This window comes from Haliotis cracherodii, unplaced genomic scaffold, assembly GCF_022045235.1.
Source record: "Haliotis cracherodii isolate W230 unplaced genomic scaffold, xgHalCrac1.p SCAF_6, whole genome shotgun sequence".
Classification (NCBI taxonomy): domain Eukaryota; kingdom Metazoa; phylum Mollusca; class Gastropoda; order Lepetellida; family Haliotidae; genus Haliotis; species Haliotis cracherodii.
This window is the reverse complement of record NW_027266319.1, coordinates 55212792-55232637: the sequence shown is the minus strand read 5'-3', so window position 1 is coordinate 55232637 and position 19846 is coordinate 55212792. Positions and strand designations below refer to the sequence as shown.

The 19846-nt window shown below is 40.6% G+C and overlaps 1 protein-coding gene across 1 annotated transcript in view; it reads left to right on the top strand.

The window, feature by feature from the left end:
• LOC139445285 (uncharacterized) overlaps positions 1-19192 on the top strand; it is a 59456-nt gene extending 40264 nt beyond the window's left edge. Inside the window, exons 4-5 of the mRNA XM_071226417.1 lie at positions 14486-14577; positions 17491-19192. Coding sequence (XP_071082518.1) covers positions 14486-14577; positions 17491-17715 — 317 coding nt within the window. The 3' untranslated portion in view covers positions 17716-19192. The remainder of the gene's footprint in view (positions 1-14485; positions 14578-17490) is intronic.
• Positions 19193-19846: the final 654 nt, after the last annotated feature.

The window sequence follows — 19846 nt, the reverse complement described above, 5'->3', positions numbered from 1 at the left end:
TCTCTCTCTCTCTCTCTCTCTCTCTCTCTCTCTCTCTCTCTCTCTCTCTCTCTCTCTCTCTCTCTCTCTCTCTCTCTCTCTCTCTCACACACACACAAACACAAACACACACACACCTTCATACACACATATACACACACAAACAAACACACTCATACACACACACAAATAAACACACACACTCATACACACACACATACACACACACACAAACACACTCATACACACAAACACACACACACTCATACACACATATACACACACAAACATACACATGTACACAACACACATACACACACACACATACACGAAGATCATGCTTCCAAATTTGACGCATCAGTGACAATAAATTAATGTCTCATATGTTAGACCATACATTCCCGTGTTTTTTCAGGTGAACAATTGACTTGCCTTTGCATGTGTTTGTGACGGGTGCCGCCGGCGGGGCAGGATAGGCTCCCCTTTTCGCGAACACCTGGTATCATCACTATTTGATAGTGATTCATAACCATATGCTCATGATATTGTCGGAATCGTACAATCGACTCTGTTTTATGCAGATCTTTCTATTGGCTATGGAAAGGGTTTTATCGCTTCATTTATTGCCATGAATATTGGACCAGCTCCGTAGACTAGTGGATATAGCGTCTGTTCGGAGACCGGTGGGTCGCTGGTACGATCCGCGCCCACTCTTCTTTCAGTAGAGAATTCTAACGATTATCAAAATGTCTTTTGTCGCTTGTATTTACTGTATGATATGAGTGAGTGAGTGAGTGAGTTGGGTTTAACGCCGCTTTTAGCAGTATTCCAGTTATATCAGGGCATGTTAGCTTAATGTGGGAGGAAAGCCCGAAGTGATGAAGGTCTCAGACGTTTACCACTTCGGTGAAACCAACGAGCACGGGTATGGTGCTGACAAACCTAGAAATATAATCGGGACGAACCGGGTTTCGAACCAACAATCTTAGGTTTCTGGCGTACCCAAGGGACGCAACTCTGCACAGCGAATCGCGGCGCCTTAGACGACTGGGCCACCCGTGCCCCCTGTATGATATGACATAATACTAGAATATCCATAGCACGTTGTTGTAAGTGGAGCCCAGAATATGGAATTAAAAAAGATTAGTATTCAGGTATATGAAAAATACTGCGACCCTAAGTTTTATTATCGAAATTAGTTACCCCTTGTTTACAGATACGATGTCTATGTTTTACATATGTCGCTGAAAACAAACCCCTTATCCTCGTTATTAGTGTAAATCTTTTTTTCTAATCACGGTATGAGTGAAATACTGCTGATGTCACTTTAAATATTAACCCACCAACACACCTAGATCCCCACCAGCCCGTGGAACGCATTCTCCATTGAAAGTACGCCGGGGGATTTAAATTCGGAATTGACTGGTCTGTTGGGAGAAATCTCGGCAGCTAACAAGATGCCGATGTGTGTTGATTGCTACTGCACTGCCCCGGAACCAGATTTTTAAATATATCAGACGAGGAATTCGAGAAATATGGGAATTCGGAAATGAGGCTGAGCTGCCATTCCCCGAGGGCTCCCCACAGTAATTGTTGAGCAACACATCTCAGAAAGCAATCACTTCGATTTCGATAAGTCGTTCAGTTGTCCCTTGGGGTCGGAAACAAACACGTCACAGTTTGGTACTGTTTGATTCTGATCAGACCACAAGTGAAGGGGAAATTGCCCATTCGTTGGAGCAAGTATACACATCCAGTAAGGAAGAAGTGTTTGTTTGTTGTTTGGTTGTTCAGCAAGGTGTTATCTATATGATGACGGTCTGTAAATAAAGCAATCAGTCTATATCAGATAAACCTGTGATTGATGCAATGATTATCGATCCACGCTCTTGGGATACGATGGAAACCACTCAACCACCACTCCACTCATTAAGTCGTTTCATACGACAAACTGATAGCTTGCTGACATTTTTTATATTCCCATTTTGGTCAGATAGTGCACTTTGTATGATACAAGTATGGAATTTGGCACACTGTTAGTTTTATCCCAAATTAATTTGATTCAAGGCGGGAACCCAACCAGATTAGATTTCTGGTGACCTTGGAGGCCATTTTTCAAAATGGCCGCCTTTCAAATTTCAATATCTCATATCTCGACTAAAAACAAAGATAAATCTTTTTTCTGGTGTCTTTACCTATTTTTCCAGGGTCAAGAAATCTATTTCTGACCGAATTCATCATTAAAAGTCTTGAGTCAGCAATTTTATTTCAACTTGGCAGCATACATATTATTAAGCAACTATGCATCATTTCAGAAATAATTAATATCACTCTGCCATACACCAAATAAAAGCTTTCGGGTATGCAACTATGCATCATTTCAGAAATAATTAATATCACTCTGCCATATACCAAATAAAAGCTTTCTTTAAAAGCTTTCTAGAACTATGTTAAATGTAAAGTTCGTTGAACTAGGTAGAAAGGTACAGTTTGTTGAACATTGTTATATTATAATTTTCACAAAAATCTTAATAAAATGACCTATTCTTCAAAAGACCAAATTATCAATTTAGAATTTGGATATTTTTTGCGTTGCCACAGGCGCATTGACACTTGCAGAAATATACCGTATATCCTGCATTAAATGTCATTCATGCCTTCAATACACCCGGCCTCTAATTGACGCCAGGGTATTTGCCCTGTCTAATAGAGGATGGGCCTTTATTAGATGCCGAGCCTCTAATACTGAGATGTGTTGGTGATTAATAATGAACGTTTTACCCTTTGTATGACGGAAGATTGGCAGTGAGTTCTCACTGTGTCAGCATTAAACAGAATACACCAGGGGTCTCAATACACGCCTGGCTCTTATAGGTCCCGACTCAACGGCTTACGCCAAATTAATAAATAAACCCCCAGGCGTCTTATAGAGGAGATAGGATAATTATGATTGGTGAAACCAGAGGATATTCCATTTACGAATGATGTTAATGATCCATGAAAGTTGACTACTTTTGACGAAAGTACTAGATACTACCAGAGACTATATATCAGAATAGGGACACATATAACGTTCCCTTCTGTGTATTAAACAGTGATAGTAGGCACATGTCAATCAGAACGACTCAACATCCAAACAATGCAACAAAATGTTAAGTAAATGAAGTCACAGAACGTTCTAGATGTATCTGTCGTCTACACACCCGGTCCCGTCGGACAAAAATTCATCGAACAGTCACATTCTGTTGTCATCACATTTCTGGTGTCCCCCGCCGTGATATTGCTGGAATATTGCTAAAAGCGGCGTAAAACCATACTCACTCACTCACTGTTGTCATCATCGTCATTAATTCTGAGAAAGTTGCATTCTTCCTCTATCATTGCTCTTCACTAAGACTGTGTTGACAATGATGTGCATTGACATATGCTTATTGGGGGCCGTATTGTCCACAACGTAAGCAGTAAGCATGGTAACTTAACCAGTAATATTCACAAAGTCAAAATTCTGTTTCCGTCTTCAAATATCGAGAAACCCTGTCAGTGACTCATACTATAATGGTAACGCTATTTTTCAGGACATTATAATTTGCAGAAGACCGTTATTATAGCTAAAATGGATACAATTTGTTATCAAATAAACATAAACAACAATATCGTTTTTGAAACATTTACTGCAATCAACACACAACGAATGTCACTGACCCACGTTTACAAATATGGAAACGCCATAGAAACAAACCTGATGACGTCACCTAACAATGGGCGTGATAATGGCTGTCGTCACGCAATATGATGACACGCAGGCGGTATAATGATAATTCTATTTATATTTTCGCTATAATGTGCAATGTAGAAGGGTGGTATCATAAGATGCTCTCGCTGACATCATGCCAATGCAACATTAAGGACTGTTCCCTTTTGACCATGGCTACAATCTGCGAGGTGTGAAGATAGCTCAACTTGAGGGGAACAGGGGTGAACCAATGAGGAGAAGGCGTTATCACCGTTGATAAAATTCTTAGAGGACAGAGAGACATACTCAGATATAATTTCAACCATGAAATATACTGAGTCTGTTGCGAACTTGCTGGGCGTTGGGGAAACACTTAATCTTATGACCTCTCATGTACACGTCATCTTGAATGGGTTGCAACATCAGAAAAAAAGCAAATGGCAAATATTTGTGTGTTTGCTAAGCCTGTTGACCATGAAGACCTATTGTAACCCGGAATTGCCATGGGCTCTTGAAAGTACTATTTTGAGAATCTGTACTCAAAGATTTCTATCCACAAATATAGTAATAACTATTCAAATCGCGAAAGATGTATTTCACAACATTTTTTCGTGACATATGTTGAATTTCAGGAACGTCAGAAAATGTATATATTTTGGTTACAGATAGAATGTACATTTGTTGGGAACAATACATTTTCTTTGCACAACATATTTTTTCCACCTTGAGGCAAAACATTTTTACAGTACTTTGGGGCACAGTATACTTTTTTCAAACAATTCCCAGGCTTCCCACCTGCCTCAACTATGTCAAATGATCGGTTCCTAAGATGTTCCTGTGATGTGTTCCTCAGTTTAACATATTCAGGTCCAACATTAAATGGCCCAAATGAACCTAATTATGTACATAGTTCAGTTATCTGGCCGCCACAAGAGGGGGGCACTCTCCAGCAATAGTCAGTAGTGTTGTACAATGTGTCAGTGGCCCTGATAGTGTTCTTCAGGTTAATGCTATCTTCAGGAGAATACGTCTAGACAAGCCGAGGAAACACGATAATCTACGACTAAAAAGGGGATGTATTGATTATTTCTCAAATTGCTATATAGTGGTCTTGAATAAAGATTTAGTCCAATCCTGAAATAAATCCACTTTGGACTGACCGATGTTGGTGCAGTGTTACAAGAATGAATTGAGTTAGCTAAATCTATGTATGTTCTTCGTGATCGCCTATGGTCTTCTAATGTCAGTGAGGCAGTTCACTTGGTGACAGTCTTGGAATCACCAACGGGAGGACTCTTGGATTGATGAACAAGTCGAGAATTGCTTGAGCGCGGTTGATCCAATATCCTATCCCAAAGTGCACGAAAACACCTGAATACCTTCCGTAAAAACATGGAAAATATCTGTCGACGCCCATTTGACGTACATGCTCTGAAAACCCTGCAGTCGACCAACATCTACACGGTAGTCGCCATGTTGCTTTTCATTCGACTATGCAAAGACTCGTGAGTCAAGCCAAAATATAACGCAATATTTTAGTTAGGCAAGGATGGAAACTGGCCAGTCAGTTAACTCCCTTGCCTTGGGAAGATTAGCAGGTCTCAGACGGTCACCACTTTTATGAAACATACGACTGTGGTATACATACGGTATGATGCTTTCAAAATGTCAGTTCCCCAAACTTCTTAAAACTATCCAAGTTCAGGTTAGTCAAGCCTTCAAGACTTCTGTTTCTCCACCCACCCCACTCGACCCCTTATCAGGTTTCCTCCGTGAAATATCCACAAGAAATTCCATTTGTTCTTCCTGTGACATATAAACAGGCATTTGTCATCCAAAACTGGCTCCCACGGGAGATATCGCTTGGATGAGATCAAGCGATTTCTACACTGTAGATATCGCTGCAGTGAAATTACACCACAATGCTTTGCAGACCATTGTGACGTCATTGGTTACCATGACGTCACAATCAAATGACATCACTAATGGCTCTGCTACTGAAGCTGTTAGCAGTACTTTTTACACTTAGAGACTGGTAATTACTGTCAACGAACAGAAAAAGTTGGAAGAATGATGTTGGATGATAAATAAAATCTCACCCTCGTGTCTTTGGATAGCAAATATATCAACACTCGTTGATAAAAGTGTCAAATACCCTCGGCAAGCCTCGGAATTTTTCCACTTTTATCAACTCGTGTTAATATATTTGATATCTAAAGACACTCGGGTGAGATTCTCTATATATCTCACGCACGTGTCTTTTGATGTCAAATAGTATCACACGAGTTGATGAGAGCGGAAAAATTCCCAGGCTTCCACTTTTATCAACTCCTGTTGATATATTTGATATCTAAAGACACTCGGGTTAGAGTCTCTATATATCTCACGCACGTGTCTTTTGATGTCAAATATATCAACACGAGTTGATGAGAGCGGAAAAAATTCCCAGGCTTCCACTTTTATCAACGAGTGTCATTTGATCTCATCCAAGTGATATCTCCTGTGGGAGCCAGTTCTGAATGGTACAACTCGCTCCCCCACCCCCTCCCAGGAAACTCTTAACACGTGCTGTGAAACAATGAATTCTTGCTCCACATCCTGCCGCGAGTGTGTTTGTGTGATGGAGATAATAATTGGGTCGACAGATGCATGGCTTCTGCTGCTGGCCTTCAGGGCAGTGATGTTCACTGTAATTACAACAAAACATGATTGCTGTACTGCAGTTCTGTATTTACGAAATGTCCTTAAAAAAGGATCGTATTCAAACTGGAAATGTGTAAACTCTGAAACAACACAAAAAGCCTGGAAATTCCTTTGACGAGAATACAGTAAACTACGATTATAACGAACTCGCTTGTAACCAACTGACGGATATTACAAACCTATTTTTTTGGCCCCGGCTATTTGCTGTCTTATGTTGTATATATGCTTACAACGAACTGCGATTATGACGAACTTAAATAAGTAGCCCATTTGAGTTCGATATAACCGTAGTTTACTGCATAGTAAACTACGTTTATAACGAACACGTTTAAACCGAACTGACGGATATACGAACAAGGTTTTTTTCCCGGCCATTTGCGGTGTATATGATGTGTATATGCATATAACGAACTACGGTTATAACGAACCAAAATGTGTGGTCCCTTTGAGTTAGTTATAACCGTAGTTTACGGTATGTTTGCTTTCCGGGGCAATTATTAGTTGTATGGAGACAGTTTTTAAAGTGATAATTGACAAAGTGGCGCACGTGGAGGTCTGCACCGGCATGTCATGTGTCAAGTGTAACTGCCTTTACCCGTGAAGATCCGGGTTACAATTGGTCTTCAGCAACCCAATTTTGTCTTAAGAAGCGACTAAAGGTGCTCAGGCTCGAGACTTGGTTGATGCATGTCAAGGTATCCCACGTTGTCCTGATATCAATCACTGTATTGTCTGGTCCAGAATCGGTTATTCACAGACCTCCGTCATATAGCTACAATATTGATGATTGCGGCGTAAAACAGCAAACAAAGCGATATGAATGTCGCTGTCTCGTCTCGTGTTATCGCTTTCTCGCGGACACATTTGAAGACGAGAAAGCGATGTCCCCTCTCGGCTACCATACTTTTCACAGCTTCATTCTTTAAAATAAGTGACTTGAAAAAAGCGCACGAGAATGTAACACTTCGTATGACCAGAATTGTATGCACTCGATAAAAGATTTACATACAATTAGATTACAAGCGGGAGAAGTCCATCAGCTACCATCATCCAATATACCGTTATGTAAACAAACAGTTTGCTACCTTTGCCAGACTTTTCACGGGCAGTTTTAATCTATAAATATTCATGAATCTGTGTTTGAAAATTGATTAGCTCTTGCTCCTGATCCAACATTGTTTTTCAGCAAGTTCAAACAGACGGTCTAGTTTTGTGAACTTGCTTTCTGAGATATAAACTGAGGGGCAAAAGAAACTATATCGATTTTCTTTTTTAATGAAATTGAAAATCGAAAGAACCGTTGTTAAATTTGATAATGTCTTTTTAACCATCACTCATTTCTAACAAGTTTGTTAAAAGTAATCTGTGAATGAGTAATTTCGCGTAAAAATAATTTGGTTCAATGACGACTGGGGTAAAAAAAAAGAATGTTCAACCACATGACTCCTACACTGTTTGAAATGTAAAATTTTGCCGAAAAAAAGCAAATTGATTGATTTTTAAAGAAGAGATGTCGAAGATACCCTTCAGCAGTTGAGTTTTATCCAAATTTTTTTTAATTTTTTTAAAGTTTTAAATCAAATTATATTTTAAAAATTAAATCAAAATGATAAAATCAACCGTGAGTTACAGCCTCTTTAGCTCCTCTGTTATTAATGTCTCCATTCCCAATAAACAGCTGTTTCAACAGAGCCATGACATGTCGTACAGTATGCGAGTGGATGGTGTTTGGCAATATTCCAGTAATATATAAACAGCCTGTTACTAATCGAGTCTAGAGCAGACAAACCAGAGCAGTAATCTCTGACTGGGCATGGTAACACAAACATGTTTTCTTATCACAAGAGTGAGTGAGTGAGTGAGTTGGGTTTAACGCCGTTTTAACAGTATTCCAGTCATATCACGGCGTGTCAGCTTAATGTGGGAGGAAAGCCCGAAGGAAGTCTTATCACAAGAAGGTATCAGTGAGTGAGTGACTGTGGCATTAAACAACATTCACTCAGTCACTCCCTGAAGTATCGCAAAGTGATCAGAATATATGATCGTACACCAGTGATGTTTCTCACAGATACCTCGATCTAAGAGTGAGTGAGTGAGTATGGTTTTACGCCGCTTTTAGCAATATTCCAGCAATATCACGGCGGGGGACACCAGAAATGGGCTTCACACGTTGTACCCATGTCGGGAATCGAACCCAGGTTTTCGGCGTGACGAGCCAACGCTTTAACCACTAGGCTACCCGACTACCCCACCTCGATCTAAGAACTGGATTCATTGTATGAAGGGTACGAGAACACACGTTTCAACATGACAATACTACCCGCCAAAGACGACGATGCTTGCCGTACGAGGCGACTAACGGGACCAGGTGGTCAGACTGGCTGACTTGGTTGATGCATGTCATCACTCCAAATGCATAGATCGATGCTCATGATATCAATCACTGGATTGTCTGGTCCAGAATCGATTATTCACATACCGCCGTGGAATATTGCTGAGTGCGGAGTTAAACAACGAACAAACAAACACACAAAACAAACAAACACACATTAAGGGTTGAAAGATTGAAGGTTATAAATTTCCGATATAGATGCATTTTAGCTGATTGGTCATTTGAAGCGATATGACGTCATCCATTATTCATGACGTCACACACTGATGACATCATCAAAACGTTTACTTTAGTTACGTGTCTCTGTAAGGTTAAAATTTAATTTCAGCTGAAGGTTCGGGATTAACTCCATTCATTCACTCGCGACAGATAACCCGCAATTCCTCGTAACCCGTCGGTTATTCTCTGAGTAGTCGCATACTAAATGACAGTAGTCACATATGGCACCTACAACTGGTAGTTTCAATTCCCTGGCATTAATCAAGATGACCAAAACAGCTGTCGTCATGTTCAACAGAGTGGCGAATGGATCCCTTGGTCTCCCTGCAGGGAACGCGCCGCTCTCTCAGACTGAAGGTCTAATAAGAGGGCTGTACAACTTCATTAAACAGAGCTACTGCCTTCGGTATGGATTAATCTAATAATTCTTTCATTTCCCGGACTAGGAATATAGCTCGGTGCAGGTGACCCTGATAATTGTACTCACTGTCACTGGCTGTGAAGGTATGACGTGTTTCCTTTGTCTCCAAGTTTCATTAATGCGCAACACGAAATGCTTCCGACATTTTGTTCAAGTGGTAATATTATCACGGCCTTTTTAATCAATTTAATAAATATGGATTTTAATTATGTACATTTTTTTCAAGTTTATTAACAAATAAATACATTGCCAGTGATGTCATGATATTTGATTGACTAAACAAGCAAACATTTTCGTTTATAGATCCATAAACAGAAAACAAATTCAGGAATGCACAACTGTTTCCGGGTAATAGAATGGGCGGGGCTTGAGTTGCATTACGGTGGTGAACGATGTCGCTGTTGTCTACAGTTTTTGTGTGTTCATCATTAAATAAGCAGTTTGAAGCTTTTTTTGTTGATGTATTAATTTATAAGAATTGACTTCAATATGTACTTGCAAGTATGGAATGAATACACGTAAAATCCGGTGCGTACACATGCTAAGCAGATTTATCAAGTTTGCACACCGGGATTTTACATTAATACCCTATAAACGCAAAAAATATTGAAGTTTTTTTTTTTTAAGCGACAAAAAGCCGAAACTGGCGAATCGCCGAAGCATTGTGACTTGGAATGACTGATTGACTATGGTTTTACGCCGCTTTCAGCAACTATTCCAGCAATATCATGGTGGGGAATTCCAGAAATGGACTTCACACATTGTACCCGGGTCTTCGGCGTGACGAGCGAACGCTTTAACCACTAGGCTACCCGACCGCCCCCTGAGACTTGTATGTTTACGGAGGACCTCCTAACTAGTCAATGCTAGCTGGTTAACTGTAACTCAGTGGTTAGTGGTTTCAGGTAGCATGGTTATCTTGACATCAGGTCACGTCACGTCATGTCACGCCACGTCACGCCACGTTACGTATTCTCCCACCATCAGATTTCGCTATCTTTTACAACCATATTTGTTGCCAATAAGCAATCACCATGTGTCGACAAAACATTTTATTTATGACACGGTGTGTACATGATATTGTGCATGCACTGTTGGTGTGCAAAACGTTATTATAGTCGTACTGTCATTTGTATGGGAGTTAAAATGAGACTTACATCTCTTGTATGAAATAAGGTATCTTTTAAACCCATAAAGGTAGCACACGATTAAGGATTCCCAAACGTTTCTTATGACAATCATATTAATACATACGGTTCAGTGATTAAATTTGATGTGGTTATGGTTGTAAGTTTCAGTATAGTTTATGTAGCTTAATTAAAACTTATGTAGCTAGCTTTTCTTTTTGTGATGTATTTATCATCACCTTACTAAAGGCTTTATGTGGCTGCCTTTTTTCTTGAGTGAGTGAGTGAGTTGGGTTTAACGCCGCTAACATTAGCATTAACAGTATTCCAGTTATATCGCGGCGTGCCAGATTATGTTGGAGGAAATCCCGAAGTGATGCAGGTCTCAGACGTTTACCACTTTGGTGAAACCCACGAGCACGGGTATGGTGCTGACAAACCTAGAAACATAATCGGGGTGCACAGGGCCCCTTTTCTTGAACATTAATACAGAATATAGGGTATAAAACTTCAGCGCAAGAAAATAATCATGATTCCACAGAGCGTAATCGACAAAATTGTGTTGGAAAATATATTAAAAATAACAGTTAACTGAAAATCGGTGATGACACCAGGTGTTCGCGAAATGGGTAAGCATGTCCCGCTCCACCGGCAGCACCCGCCACTCACACAGTAGGAATAAAAAATCAAGTGTGTGTTTGTTGCCTAACGCCACACGGCAGTACCCCTGTCATGCGACGACAGACATAAAAATCCAGTGATGGACCAGAAAGTCCTATGACACCATAGCGCGTTTACTGCGTTTATAAAATAATCAATGACGTCACTTCACCACAACTACAGATTGATATAAGTCCAAACTTTAGCAAAGGTGAGTGAGTGAGTTGGGTTTAACGCCGCATTTAACAGTATTCAAGTTATATCACGGCGTGTCAGCTTAATGTGGGAGGAAAGCCCGAAGTGATACAGGTCTCAAACGTTTACCTGATAAACCTAGAAACATAATCGGGGTGAACCGGGATTCAAACCCACAATGATAGGTTTCTGATATGCCCAAGGGACGCAACTCTGCACAGCGAATTGCGGCGCCTTAGACGACTGGGCCACCCGTGCCCCCATTAGTTAAGGAAACAGCGGATTTTCATTTCAGCCGTAGAAACGAAATGATGAGACAGGTCACAGTAACTCTAAACCAACCCCTATCTAGTTACATGCTTGTAGTGAGTGAGTGAGTGAATGCTTTTAGCAATTATTCCAGCAATATCACGGCGGGGGACACCAGAAATGGGCTTCACACATTGTACCCATGTCGGGAATCGAACCCGGGTCTTCGGCGTGACGAGCCAACGCTTTAACCACTAGGCTACCCGACCGCCCCTACATGCTTGTATATGTTCACTGGATATGTATATATGTCTCTCACGAACATGCGTAAAATAACCAACGTAATAAAACCCCACCAGCTGTATATAGTTTGCATTAGAGGAGCGCAAGACGGCTCTCGACTTTAAGCTTTATGCTCAGGCGTTATTTTCTCCTCAGTGACGTAAGGAGCCTAGATGGCAGGAAGGCGGTATGAAATTATGTATGTTTTTTGGCCATAAATCTTGCTTAAAACTAATGAGCTATCTCAGAGGCGAATAAACCTTTTTTAACTCTAGAAACTTTCCACTAGTTTGGCGAATTAATAAAACATGTAGACAGGCTTCATAACTGTGCAGCTAAGGAGTGTTTATATTTATAAATATTTGTCATGGATCTGCTGTTGACCTAGATCATAACACTGTACTTATCGAGGGCGTATTGTCATCTACTAAGAGAGTGCAGAGAGAGAGAGAGAGAGAGAGAGAGAGAGAGAGAGAGAGAGAGAGAGAGAGAGAGAGAAGGAGAGAAATATAAGAGTCAAAAGATGATCTGTATAATATATATATATATATATATATATATATATATATATATATTATAGATAGATAGACAGACAGACAGACGGACGGACGGACGCCATGTTCTTAGTGACGCGCAAATGCATGTTTTCAGCTTTGCATCTCGTGAAAACAAACTGAAACATTTTTTTTGTAATGAAACTAAATTTGATTATCTATTTCAAACATTCCTTCTTAACCCACGCCACCACACAAACTTGAGAAATAAAGTTTGGTAAAATGAAGTCCAAATGCCATGGCAACTGATTTTTTTTCAGATTATTTTAAGGCAACAAATCATCGCTGCTGGAGCCATATAGACGGGTTTGTTCCACTGAAAGTTATCGTTGTTGATGAGTTTCTGTATAAAAAGAATAAACTCACCACGAAAAAACAAGTAATGTTCACAAATATTACAAGAAAGTTTACAACTTCAAAAAAATAACCCTTTATGAATGTTTCTTTCAATGAAATCGATTTTGATTTCAATCTACACCGCAAATCTAAACGCTGGAAAACACGAGATCCTCATAAACACCCTGTCTCAATAAGAGTGTTTGACAACACTTAACCCACGAAAATAAACTACTGGGCAAAAGAAAATATACACTTGAAAATGAGACGTGACCAAACAATTACAAACGTCATCAAAACATCACTAGGCTGAAAACAGTCGCCGAAAAACTGTGCAAACTTGAGGTCCACAGCTGTGATACTCGTGTCATATAAATCCCCAGCGAATAACTATTTCTTGTGTGTTTCATTTATAGCCGCCATCAAACATGGATGTATACTTTCTTTTGCCCAACAGTTTACTAAAAAAATGGGTTTCCGGGCTTTTAAAAATAGATTTGATATCTTTTATTGATAGACCCCCATGTAATCATCACATTTCACGTAAAACTACCAGTAAAGGAATTTTTTGGAATTTTTTTACATGCATGGATTCCCATTAACCCCCATGAGCTTTTCACGGTTGGTGCAAGACGCGTTGCAGTTAACACAAAACGAATCACACCCTAAATGAGTACTTGTATCGGAAATACCATTCGTCAAGACTCGCCTCTTTTCGTAGCCTGCAAGATGACCATTCGGCTTGTTCCGGAATAACAACGAGTTGTCACGAATTGGAAGCGTCGCCTTCACACTTCGATTGAACTTGTGCAGTGTGAACGGTGATTTCCTTTGGGACGCATTATGAGAACGACTAACGAGAAACAAGGAATTGCGGTGTATCTTTCCCAAGGGAATTAATGTCGTCGCTCTATCACATTAATTCCCTGGTGAAAGGTAAACTGGAAAACTTAGTTTCGAGTTGGTTGTTCTCTTTCTTACCTATAATTAAATTTAGAGCAAACGTCTGCAGATTTTATTCCAAACCAACTTCGACATTTCCAGCGGCGCCGGCTTTAACCCAAAAGAAATGTATGCCTACGCAACAGTTAAAAGGCTGAACTGGGCTCCTGTCTACCTAAAGTACTTATGAAAGCGCTATGGGAGCATCCATTTGATTTGGGGTGGGGGTGGGTAGGTATTATACATGTATAGTTTCTTTAGAAATATGCTCAATATGAATAGTTTGTTAACAGTGGTGATAAACTTGAACAGTTTGTTTTGTAGAAAATACCCAATCGTCAAACTCTTTGTGATAATAGTGTAAACGAATAAACTGATTGATGGCGCTGAGTGTATGAATAAGTTGTTGCATACAACTGAAAAAAGGTTGTTCTCAAAACACACACACACGCACGCACGCAAGCAAGCAAGCACGCAAGCAAGCACGCACTCACCCAGCAACTTTAGTTGGAATATTCATCAAGATGCAATACGTTAATCGGAATCGGAATCCAGAACTCACCCCACCTCACCTCACCTCACCTCACCTCACCTCACCTCACAAGCCAGGTTTAACGGGGACCTATTCCACTGCTGTATAGGTAAATCATATTAAATGTATAATTATCCATATGCACGTCCCTCCTGTTTCAGCCCCGGCCCGGATCGAGGAGATGATACTGGAGGTGAACGGTAAGACCGAGCAGCTGAAGGCCAAATACCTGGAAGAGATGAACAAGTATGGGGTGAGTCGGGTAGGCACCTGTCTGTCGAGTGAGTGAGTGGACGGAGTTCGACTCCGATGTAAGCCTAAGGGTTACAGCATTGGCTCGTCACGTGTGAAGCCCATTTCTGGTGTCCCCTGCCGTTACCAAGGTAAAAACAGTCGCTTAAACACTGTAAACTTAAGGTCCAAAACGCAACTACAGTAAACTACGGTTATAACGAACTCAAAGGGACCACTAATTTTAGTTCGCTATACCCGTAGTTCGTTATAAGCATATATGCAGCATATATACACCAAATGGACGGGACTAAAAAATAAGTTCGTTATATCGGTCAGTTCGTTTTAGCGTGTTCGTTATAACCATAGTTTACTGTATTATACCCGTATCAAATGCATCACCATCGAATAACCATTTCTTTTTCTTGTCATGATAAGCCACCCTCAAACATAGGTGTATACTTTCTTTTGCCAGGCAATTTTTATACCACTTAGATAGATAGCTTATCTACGAATAACACTGTGTTTCATAATGCTGCCTTCATAATAATCATTTTTCTCATCAGCAAGGCTCATTCCATTCTGTTTCTTGTGATGTATTTGTTTTAACACAGACAATTCTTACAGATAAACAACTACTTCATTACAATAGACGCGACGTTTCGGTGTAGATTCTGACATCTTTATCAAGCAAGTGATGAAGAACAAGATGAAGTATGGGGTTATATGCTTAGGGATGGTTGGTATTTATGCAGAAGATAAGGTTGAGTTTGATGATGTTTATACACGGTGTATGAACAAATATCCCTTGTTTGATTAAAGTGTCCGAATCTACACCTAAACGTTGCCTCAATTGTAATAAAGAAGTCGTTTGTATACATAACTTATCCTTTTTCTCCACACTAACGAGTAAATGCCCTCAAAGAAGAATAATGATGTATTTCTGTTGTTTGTATTTGAGCCTACAATCGAATCTGTTTGAACAGAGATTGTTTGTGGTCATAGAAATTGCTTTGTCGCTTTTGTTTACAACCCCGGGGGGCATTATTCTGGTACAGTTGACATTTATCTTGCAATCCGAGCGAATTTCAATCATAACAAACATCTCATAGCAGATCCCTGGTGAGTGAGGATTGTGTTGCATTATTGCGCTTTAACACATAAAAGATGTGTTTTTGTATGTTTGTTGTTTGACGCCGCACTCAACAATACCCCAGCTATATGACGGCGGTCTGGAAATAATCGAGTCTGGACCAGACAATCCAGTGATTGATATCATGAACATCGATCCACACAGTCGGGATACGATATGACATGCATCAACCAGGTCAGCGAGCCTGACCCCCCGACGCTGTTAGTCGCCACTTACGGCAAGCATGGGTTGCTGAACACTTAACTAATGTGTCCAAGTCAAGGTAGTGGCCTTTGAGGAAATTTTGAAGATAACTCCGAAACCACTATCCTGTATATATTTAGTTTTAATGTGGGTTGTCCAAAGAGTGGACGGAATCATGGATCGAATGGTTCTTGTGTGCTGTAAGCTGTGAGTCACCGGACCTCGCCGGCGCCGATCGGTGTTCATGCTATCAACCATTAGTTTGTCTGACCGAGACTCCATATTTAGAGGCGACCGTTATATAGCCATATAGGCTATGACTAGGTCAGGCATTTGGTCCCTAATGTCCGTAGAATGATCGTTCGTCAGGGATTATACAGCTGATAGACTGCATGGATGTTCGCTTGAGGCGCCGGAATTCGCTGTGTAAAGTTGCGTCCCTTAACCCCGCCAGGATCCTCTGACTTCAAGCTGACACGCCATACTACACCAAGAATACAAAGCGGCGCAACACCCATATCACTCATTAATATATGTAGCTGAAATATTGCCGATAAGGCATAAACTATTAAGTCACTCACTTTTATCATCGTTGTTGTCTGGAGGAAATTCACCACTCGTCATTTAAAGTTCGAGTCAGTGCAGACCAGTAATGGCACGCCTTGACAATGCAAGACATGACCTCCACGCACTTCTTGGATTCAGTGTCAGAAAGGGTCCCCCAAACATCATGCTTGTTGTACGTTTGCATGGGTATCCTGGTCTGTATTATGAGACCGCCTGTGTGGTCTAGTGTTAGAGCGTCCGCCCGGACTTCGATCCCGGCCGCGTCTTACCAAAAGACGTTAAACGATGGTACTTGTTATTACCCTGCCTAGCGCTCGGCATTAAGGGGCAACAAGAAGGACTGGTCGGTTCGGAGTCGGTATACTGTGTCTGAGTCGGGTATTCATGTTAATCTGCGGCATGATATCTCAGTGGGCTAGCACTATAAACTCGGACCTTACAAGTACAAGCGCGCGCGCACACGCACGCACACACACACACACACACACGTGCATGCACATCGCTATATAAGTGCAATAATCTTGAACACGATGTAAAACCCCATCTCACCTCACCTCACCTCACCTCACCTCACCATTAACAAGATACAGGTGTTCTCTTGTTGACAAATACTTATGAACGTTCTTCAATGTTTTTTTTGCGTTTATGGAGTGTATGGAGTTATAAACACCCGGTGTCCAAGTCGGTGCAGACACCGGTTTTTATTTTTATAACTCAAACATATATTCAAGTGCATTGTCATAAATAAACACGTCAACAATAACTTCACAGACACACAGGAAACTGTTGACAACAGTACGAAATGAGTGACATGGTTCGCAATACTGCAACACAAGCCTATTCTAAAATCAGCCAATCAGGAAGTTGCAGTTTGTTAATGGGCGGGTCTAATGTTGTTTCCGCTTTTTGGAAACATAAATGCGAAATATATTGCTTGGTTAACCAATCAAATTCGACGGATTCGGTTGCAATTTATTTATAAACAAATAATCACCCTTCTATATAATGTTGACCCGGTTGAAATCTCCACAGGTGACAGGCGAGGTGATGGTTCTAGATGACAACAAGCCAGGGCACGCCATCTGCGATCTGGTTAAGAAGATGGACGCTACGTACGTGGTGACCGGCACGAGAGGTCATGGTAAAATCCGACGTACCATTCTCGGCAGCGTCAGCGACTACATCCTCCATCATTCCCAAGCGCCGGTGTTGGTGTGTCGACAGAAGGGCGGTGACAAACCCAGGCCTAGCCACTAGGCGATGTAATCCGCCGTCAGTCGTAGACGGTGACTGCATGAACTTGTTGACGGAGGGGATACTGTATGTGGCGGCACTACTTCCGCTGCACTGATGCTGTTGATGATGTTGATGATGTTGATGATGTTATTGTTACCTCTCACTCACCCCGCCTCATCCACGCTAGATCTTTAACCTACTTTAACCATGAAACATACAAAACGCGGATAGATTCGGGTTTGAATTGGCCCCAAGCAACCTAAGCTTGTTGTAGGGGTTGACTAAAAGGATCGGGTGGTCAGAATCAGTGACTTGGTTGATGTCGAGTTAACGTACCCCGATGGCGTGGCTCCTTGCTCACAATATCAATCACTGGATGTTCTGTTCCAGGCTCGATTATTTACAGGCCGCTGTCATGTAGCTGGAATATTGACGCGTTAAACATGGATTTCATAATTTGTCAGGCTATTGTTTGCAATGAACCCACCAATTTCAAAAGAAATGTCACCTTAGACCCCGCTTCCGCTACACCAACGATCTAAGGACACGTCGGAACGATATTTCACAAACTTTGACCGACCAATGAAATGGCTAACATGAAGTCGACATTAGCCAATCAGAAATTATCCTTCTCGAGCTTTACGGCACCAAATGGCGACTTCTGTGTCAGACTACTTTTTGAGACAAATTTCTCGATTCAGTTTGAAAAGTGAACAATTCTGGACACTGTAAGGCAGTACGTAACACGGACTATAGAAAGTATCTTCCGTTTCAAGTTATATCCTAAGATGCGAGTGGTAGATGATGTCTACCATTCGGAATCAGTCGTACAGTCCGTAACGGTCGTTCGGAATACCCCATATTAATCTTCTCGAGGTTGCGTGATTAAAAACACATCGGGACTTTCGCTATCGCAATCTCGTCTAGCGACGTTCTGTTTCAATAGTCGGATGAAAGGTCGTTCTGCCGCGACCCCTATTGGGATATCGTTTAGATCTTTGTGGAGCTGTAGCAAGCACTGATTTTAATGAAATTGTGAACTGACTGGGCTCTTGCGGTTACAAGAAGGTCCAGCCAGACACCACTGTGTCACACTTACAGGCTCATTACAATCTCCATATTAGGATGAGTGACGTTCCTAAGATTAACCTGAAAATCTTTTCATGTTTCACTTGAGCCCTGAAAATGTCAGCTTTAGATTAAATAACTCAATATGACAGTTTTTTCATTGACATTTAACTTACATAACAATGCTTCGCTTGACAAGCTGTTTTATCATGTACCTGATAAGAAATTTCGTCAAAAAGGGCTTCTACCATATGAGACCCACCAGGAGAATAGGGACCTTATGGATGCTAGGATACAATATAATTGTGCTGTGATGTCACAAAGAAAGACGTTTATCGTCAACTTCCGTAAAAATCGCCATGTGTGCGGAATGTACAAAATATCTCATTTTTCTGTTGAGTTCGTACTTAACAGAAAAATTATTTTATTATTATTAAAATATTATTATTATTATTATTATTATTATTATTATTATTATTATTATTATTATTATTATTTCAAAACATTTCAGCATATATGTCTACTTTCCATTGATCAGACATAATATCTAGAAACTGCAATGCTTACAGTTTTTGCGTTTGAAATTGGGACTTTGCATATAATGAGTCCAAATGTTGGATGCCGTGTATCTCTGTAATAAATATGAATTGAAGCTTATGAGTTGTATTTTCGTGTTCTTAAGATACTGTAGTTTTAAAATATGAGAGGTCATAATATGATTTTTCACCAATAAGGTCCCGTATCTCATGGGTGGTCGCATATGTCAAACATGATTATTGTAAATAAAGCATAAAATATTAGGCATTAATACAGGAACGTATATGCTCAATGAAAGGAAGACTCTATAAGTCTGAACCCCTTGAAACTGGAAACATCACTTTCCGGACAATAACTGTACGGAACATCCAAATATGATCAGAGTGAGCAATGTCCCCATAATTCGTTAATCCGGACATTTGTTAATCAGGACGATTCACTTTGAACGGTTCAGTCCGGATTATAGTATTTTCACTGTACCCCACTGCAGTGTAAACCCATAACCATATACCCCTACACGTAGTATATGTATATAGCTATACATTAA